The 7,760-nt window shown below is 47.9% G+C and overlaps 1 protein-coding gene across 1 annotated transcript; it reads left to right on the top strand.

Moving 5' to 3' along the window:
* Positions 1-680: 680 nt before the first annotated feature.
* LOC135370074 (uncharacterized) lies at positions 681-4,352 on the top strand. Its single transcript, XM_064603768.1, has 2 exons — positions 681-1,043; positions 3,025-4,352. Exons 1-2 carry the CDS (start codon positions 764-766, stop codon positions 3,288-3,290), a joined length of 546 nt encoding a protein of 181 aa, XP_064459838.1. The 5' UTR covers positions 681-763; the 3' UTR covers positions 3,291-4,352.
* The last annotated feature ends 3,408 nt before the right edge of the window (positions 4,353-7,760 follow it).

The following is a 7,760-nucleotide window of genomic DNA, read 5'->3' as shown; positions in this document are numbered from 1 at the left end:
TGTAAATATGTAAGTACGTATGCCTGTTATGTTTGTAATGTACCCCTGTTTGTATCCCACTGTATATGTATTATATATATGTCTGTATTGTATCTACTGTGAGTTATGTGTATTGTGTGCGCCAACACCAAGGCCTTAGCGGCCGTTCTTGGGCACTAATAAAAATTATTATTATTATTATTATTATAACCTCCAATGATATCGTTACCTGCCCTGATTTGTTCAAAACGGGAGGCGTACGGCTTTTTTGTGACAATTATGAACAGCATAAGTGTCAGAAAGAAGGCGTACGCCTCCAGTTTTCAACAAATCTGGGCAGATCATGATATCATTCGAGATGATGGTTGAGTAGCAGCGTGCTATGCGATGAAGTTCATTTCTAAGCGTGTAGGGTCTACTAGGGTTTTACATCACGCATTAACTTCACCAACTCGCTTGCTTCTTATCATCTTTTCATTGCCAGGATCTACTTGCTGAGTCGACAGGCCGGACCGGGCCGCATAAAACATGAAGGACCAGGCCGGGCCATTTTTCCATAACCCGGGCTTGGTCGGGCCCGAAAAAGTCGACCCGTGCCGGGCTCCAATGCAGTTCGTATTGTTGCCCTTTGAAGCGAACAGTTATCCTCATCATTGTCACGATAAAGAAGAAGTCATCAAGGAGTTCTCGTGGCTTTGGTACGCTCTGGTGAAGAACAAGAAAGGAACACATAACCCAAGCTTGCCTCTCTGTGTGTCCACGAAAGAACTAGTTGCGCGGAAGCATGGATGAATTATCCATAGTGCCCAATTTGTCCTCCATGTCCGGCTTAGGTGGGGGTACGCAAGGTGCGGAAGGTACCATCACCTTTACGGAAGAAACTCCCCAGGAGCTTCGCGAACGGAAGCGGCACTTCGTCCGTATGGGTTCCGTGGTTATCATCGTGCTACTCGTTTTAAACGTCCTGCTCCTTTATGTCTACTTGACGTCCAAACCGAAAGTGATGGTCAAGAGACACACGGAATATTTGGGACACGTCCGCGGCCTTCACGGCGAGCAGCCTGGTGAGCCATCCTTCATAAATAGGCGTCTCTTAGGCCCTTTAAATGTCAGCAAATATGACGTCTCTTTGTGGCAGGGCGGATCCAGACCATGGGTTTGGGGACGGGAGGGGATGGTCGGAGATGGGAGAGAAGGAAACCTCATGCACAGGGTGGGCGCAGATAAAGTAGTCCCACATTTATGCACGTATGGTGTTCCCCGCTTACCGCATGAACTTCCGGTGAACCGGTGGTGCCAGATTACGCATTTATGCCACGAAAAAGAACCAAAAATAGCAGTAACCAAACTGCACCTAACAAAAAAAGTTACCCATGGAAACGTTGCTTCCTGTGCATCCCGGTTGTTCTATGCAGATGTCAATGTGACGGTCACGGCACAGTTGCGTCTAGATACCGCTAGGCGTACTAGATCCCGTTTCGGGTGACATCCCAGCGGTAGGGCGCTGCAACTGTGCTATACTGCCATGTCCCATTGGGAACGCACGGAGCGAAGTGAGCGTTGCTCAAGATTTTATTGTGCAGAGTTTGGTTACCACGATTTCTGTTCGATTTTCATCCCGTAAACGCTCCGCCGTGCGCCGCCTGAAGTTCGTACGGTATGCAGGGAACGCGCTATTTGCGAAAATGTGGGGCTATATACTTTATCTGCACACACCCTGTGTAAACCAATATTTTCTTTTTGGTGTGAGTGTGCGTGTGTGGGAGGATTGCCTCCGTGGTTCCGCCACTTCTTTGTGGACCGACTCAAACGTCACTGACAATGCCCCGACTAAGGGGAAGTCCAGTATTCGGCTTTGTACTTTGAAGTTAGTTGGCGATGAGTAAATCCTGCTATACCTCAAGATGTCATAATGTAAACTATGTGCACGCTATAGAGGTGCCTCATTAGGTGCAGATTGTGATCGCTTAGTCTATATTATAGGAAACTGGGTTTTTGTCGTGTTACTCCTGCGGTGGGAAAGGTGTATCGGTAAGCAACCGACCGAATTCAGTTACATGAGAACCTGGGAGTACACGTGCTGCTTGATCGCGTGTCCTCCTGTCGTGCCAAACTGCTGCTCCCAAATTCCAATGTGCGGGGCCTATCACGAGTCTAATAACGTCATGACGACTTCGTCGAACGCTGTTCCGTAGATCGCAGTTCCTGAAATCAGGCGTTGTAATTTGCCCCCTGTTTTCGTGACACTACTTCAGTCACGAGTAATGTGTGAAACCAACGAAAGCCACATTATGCCCGTGTTATATGTATGTTCGGGAATACAGAATTTCTGGTAAAATTCTCTTTCTCGGAATCTAGTCATGTTCCAAAGTATGTAGTTCGGTATGAAATCATATGATTTTGAGAATTTCTCGGTTACCTTTTTCTTTCTTTCCTTTTTTTTTCTCACCTTAACGGCAGACAACAAGCGGTCCGCAGTTAAGTGTAAAGGTTCGTCAAGCGTACGTACGTCGCGATTTAGTTTCAAGTACCATATACTGTAACATCCAATGGGCTTCGCATAGTTGATTGTTGCACTCAAATAATGTTCGCATCACACATGCTAAGTAGGCGTCGCCTGACACAATGTGATGGGTGATTTGAATGCGGGGAGAAATCGGGAATAGTGCAAATTGGTCCTTAAATGTTTCGTAGGCGAATTGGGTGTGACCGAAGAAAATCGGGCCCTATCACGCTCGTCATTGCACGCTAGAGTCACATGCGACAATGTCGAATGACGATTTGCAATGTGAAAGACGATTCACTAAAAAATCAATGCACGTAACGGTGGCATCCACGGTGGGGCTCATTAGGGATGTAGCCCTGCGAACTCCAAGACTGGACTCATATACACAGACTCCCCATACATTTTTCTGGACGATGCCTACGGTACCCCGGTGCGGGGGACTCCGGACGTCTCCACAATATTCCCTCCCGTTTCATCTTGCACCTCCAAACATGACCATATAGATTATAATCCGTGTAATGTTGCTTTTGTTCTCGTAGCCTCGAAGCAGACGCTACCTGCCGTCGTGGAGTGCCACAGTCCTGGCTGTCAGTGGCTGCAGCAATACTTGCGAAGCATACCCAGAAAAGTCGAACCTTGTCAAGATTTCTACGCTCACGCGTGCGATGGCGTCGACGTGGATCTGATGACACGAGGAGTTGTCAAGTTCATGCAGGCAACCGGAGATGTCATCCTTAGGAGTGCTGCACGCTACGAAGAAGGACAGCATGCGTCAGTCTTCAATAATTGCATACAAGCCAGGTGACAGCGCCAAAACGCCCATCTTTTTATGCTGTCATTTTGGAGTATACACCCCCAAGACGGAACCACAGAAACCGCACGTGGCAAACGATTTTTAAAGGGAGGCTCCGCAACAAAAAAAAAAAGCTGTCGCGGTAACAATACGACATCGATCAGTTCCGTATGATAATTCAGTGAATACAGTTTATCACCCACCCACCCTCCCCAGCGGCGGCACATACAATTACAAAACTAATATTTTCCTTTGAGTGATGAGGCGCTCCGGGAAAGCAGTTCAGCAACGCTGGACTTCACGTCACCGGTATTCCTCGGTACGACTTTCTCTAGGTTTTGCTTTCACGTCTGTCGAATATTTTAGAACGAAATCGACGAAACAGATGGCTGGTCGTCAACATGGAACGAGGAAGTCAAACAGCGCGTGCCCGAAAAGCAGCTGGTGGCCCACACGAGACTACCGGTAGCCCGCCATACTGCCGGTGACGTCCAGCATGATACAGGAAGCAGCAGAGGGAACCTTCAGAAGTTTCGGTTTCGTTTTGAGCTTCCGAGCTCTTTGGCGGTTATCTAGTCCCCGACTACCAAAGTAGCTTTAGTTGGATGTAGGGCTGCCAAGGCAATGTGACGCGCAAGTACAATGGGATGATTCTCCAGAAGGCACATGCGCGCATGGACGTCCTTTTAGTTTAGCTGCGATTGATGAGCCGTCCAAGGAAGGGTCCTCGTCAGCCCAGTTCAATTTTAAGGGACCAATAGCCCTCTACCTGTTTGTAAACACATGACTTCATAATGTTCGACAGCGCCACGAGTTTGGTAGAGTTGAGCTATGTTCAAAGGTAGTGGCGAACAAGGTCGCGCCCGAAAGCCACGGTCTTGAGGGGATTACGATGGTCTCTGAAAGGACGCGACCTTCGGTCCTATTTTTTTTTTTTTTCAATAGGTGGAACCCCCTGGAACCCAGCTGTCCCCTTCCGATCTGTTTTGGTTTCGGTGTGCCTACGAACGTCATGATGACGTTTCTCGGGTAGATGTTTATAGGAGGCTGTCATGAGAGCATTCAACAAGAAAATAAAAAAAATATCCCTCACTGCTCCCGTCCGTTTGAGTATGTGCATGTTGAACCACAGAACAGCAGGCTGCCTCAATAGGTCATCATTACGCGCGTTCAGCCTGCAAATTACCGCATTTTGCCGTTATAGTTGATACTGATAAAGCTGGGTGTTAACCTCGAGAAACACGTATGTGACAACACTGGCAAAGCGGTGGTTATTATTGCTCTCGTAGCATATCCCTATTTCACATCCTCGCACACTAGTTCCTCTGTTCCCAACTCGTTCAGGGTGTCCTCTCTCCATCTGTGCACGTCTGTACGCGTCACATAGACCCAGTTGCTCATGGCACTAGCACAGAATAATATGCATTCTTACGTAATCTTAAAGGAGTACAGAGGGCCATCCAAAAAAATTTCAGATTAAGACATCTGATGAAAGTGTGTGTGTCATTATACCGAACAGCGCGAAAGGTTTTGATGTGTGCAGTTTGTTTCCGAGAAAAAAAACTTACATAAACATAGCTCCGCGCCTTCACCCTTAACTCGCCACTCCAGCTATAACGAGGATGAGGAGGTATGATGACACGTCACCGATGACGGCATAAGGAGACTCGTTCTGGTTTGCCGATCAGTGGGGGTCAGCGCTTTGTCCCTTTGCCGCCGTAAACCTGTTTTGCCAGTTTTCCCGGAGAATTGGGGATAGAAGGAGCGGCCGAAGCATTACCGAGCAAGGAGAAGGGCTTTATCAGAACCCCGAACAGCCGAGTAGCAGACGACAGCGGAGTAGCAGACAACATTTTTCTAGGCCAATCAGCGAGCGTTCTCCTTATAGCGTCAGCGCGAGGTTCCAGGCAGATCACAGGCTGGTACTGCTCTTCACCACCGTTGCGCACGGTCGCTTTTTGCGGCGTATTTTAAATTCAATTTCTGCGATAATTATGACTCTGTGGTGTAAATTACTTCGCATGGTGCATCTTACTGGCAAACTTAATAGTTTTGTAAGAAGAAAACTGGGTGGTAAAAATGACTTCTGTGCTACTTTAAGTCCTTGTAGATGATTCAGCTCCTAGTGCCATGGTTACAGATTGTTTCTGTCCACTCAGGGACATAATGCCACATGATCTGTGGAGGATTAAAGATGACGAGCCTTGTACGCTGGCATCCAAAGTCCCCTGGTACACAGCTCCGTTCCTGAAAGAGGGCGGCAACGTCTCTGATGACCTCCTGTGGATGTTGATGCACTCTCTGAGTCCCGGGTTGCGGGATGCCCTCAATCGACCTCCCAGGGATCTCCCACGGCAGCTCCATATGGCTGGAACCGGATGGATGTACAGTGCGGCCCGCCGAGTTAAACACGTTGCACAGTGCCACGCGGGAACATCGGGCGAGGATCAATCTGGGGAGTTCTCCTACAGTGCCGTGTGGATTCTATTCTATTTCGCACCATTTCTGGGTGATGAGGTGAGGACCTTCAAAGTGAGCTATGGGTCTCGTTGCTAATGCCATGCCGCAAAGCGCTGATTGATTCGTCACATAAAAGACAAAACATCTCAGCCTTGACAGCATAATTAAGAAACGCACGCGCGGTTGTTGCTGAACGTCGTCTCTTGGGGAGGTCCCACGAAAGTCTTCCGGTAGGAGGCCCAAGTGTCCACAGGGCTAGCTATGCTTTACTGTGTGTGTGAGTGCAGACACTCTTTACTCTCCCTATCTCTCTCTCTCTCTTTGTAATATGTACCGTAATTTCACGCGATAAGCCGCAGATAAGCCACAGGACGCGTTTTTAGGAATGTTTTGAAAATTTTCTGGCAGATAAGCCGCGGGCAATACGAGGAGACTGATTTGTACGAGAAATGACACCATAAAGAAGACCATAAACCCTGTGGTCCATACTCTGAGTCGGCATAGTGTACAACAAAGGAGCTCCTTTGTTGTACACTATGCCGACTATGCAAACGACGTACTCCTCATTGTTTACTCTCATTGGAGAGTAACAGTGCTATTTGGCGCAATCGTTGACGCTGAGCGTGTGATGCGGTGCTGTTCTCTTGTGGAGAGTGTATGGTAACATCCGGTGAAAACGAGCAACCGGGCTCGGTCTATAGGAGACAGAATAGACCGCGTCATAATAGTCTAACAGACTGCTGTGCATGTCAGTATTTATGCGATATTAAATTTTGCTCAATTATGACGCAGGGCGACGTCTTGATGAAGCACGTGTTTCGTGCCACCCCATTTCCTCGCCTTCAGGTCTGTCTCCGCATCCTGGAGGACAACTTCCGGACGGCAACTGAGAAGGCTGCCTTCGTGGTCCTTACGGATATGTTTGGCGATCCCAGAGGTACCGTTGGCCACGTCGTCTGGGAGGTTAAGCAGGCATCTAGAAACATGATGGCTACATTGCTGGGACAGTCAGTTGTGCGCAGAGTAGACGTCCTCGAATACCAGCTTCTGGGACCTCCAGGGATAAGTAAAGCCACGGAGTCGTCCGTGTTCTCTTCACAGGTAAGACGTCCTGATGATGCCTCGGGGAAAAGAATCAAGAGTTCAAAATTAAAATCATAAAAAAATTGTGCTACGTCTTCTTGAAGTGTCCCATGTTTTCCGGCTTGCTCTGAATGCTACTTTGAATACCAGATTTCTCGTCAGGCACGTGATTTCCGCGAATGGCAACTTTTATTCCATGTACGTGGTGACTTTTCTATCCTTTATATGCCCTTCTACTTTTGTACGTCCAGGCGCGCAGTGTGGTCAAGTACTGCTTTGGAAGAGTACCTCATAAGCGTAGCGTTCGATAGTTATATGTAACCACATGTTCTTATTGGGACAACTTCGTATCTTTCATAATTACAAAGTTAATTAACGATTTTTAGGTAATTAGTCATTTGACGGTCGAGCAACATATGGCCAAGAACGTCCGCTGGCCCAGAGATGACAGAAGTGAAAACAGCATGTCTATAGCCCTTATAGTTTTTTATGAAAAATCTGTATCGCCTAAAAACAGACATCCTGTATACAGCTACTTTTGAAGCAAAAGCGGTCCACTCAAGAAGGGAAGCGCTTCCCTTCTTGAGTGAACCGCTTTTGCTTCAAATTTTGGAAATTTTGGTGCCACGCTACGACAAATGCGTATTTGTCGTAGCGTGGCACCAAATTTCCTACACAAAACACCGCCGCCAGTCCACTAAGCCATCAACAAATCAGGGTACATGACGATATCATCAGAGATCGTGGTTGTCAATGAGCGCGCAGTACAGTGAAGTTCACTTCTAAGAGTACAGGGCTATACGGCTAGTTCTCCAGTGGGTTCCAGCCCATTGTGGTATCGTGGGCAACGAGCAGGCCGACAGCGCCGCAGAAGCAGCACTCTCGTATCGGAAACGGACCCGTATTGTTCTGCTGAGAGGAGACCGCCGTTCAATTCTG

Source organism: Ornithodoros turicata, chromosome 10 (genome assembly GCF_037126465.1).
Source record: "Ornithodoros turicata isolate Travis chromosome 10, ASM3712646v1, whole genome shotgun sequence".
In the NCBI taxonomy this organism is placed as follows: Eukaryota; Metazoa; Arthropoda; class Arachnida; order Ixodida; family Argasidae; genus Ornithodoros; species Ornithodoros turicata.
Note: the sequence above shows the minus strand (reverse complement) of the source record. Positions and strands in the feature narration are given on the sequence as shown.

What these genes read in the sequence shown, in the direction of transcription:
- LOC135370074 (XM_064603768.1), top strand. Translation starts at nt 764, where the DNA reads ATGGATGAATTATCCATAGTGCCCAATTTGTCCTCCATGTCCGGCTTA. An exon ending in CCTTCACGGCGAGCAGCCTG is followed by an intron (nt 1,044 to 3,024) that starts GTGAGCCATCCT and finishes TTGTTCTCGTAG; the next exon opens with CCTCGAAGCAGACGCTACCT.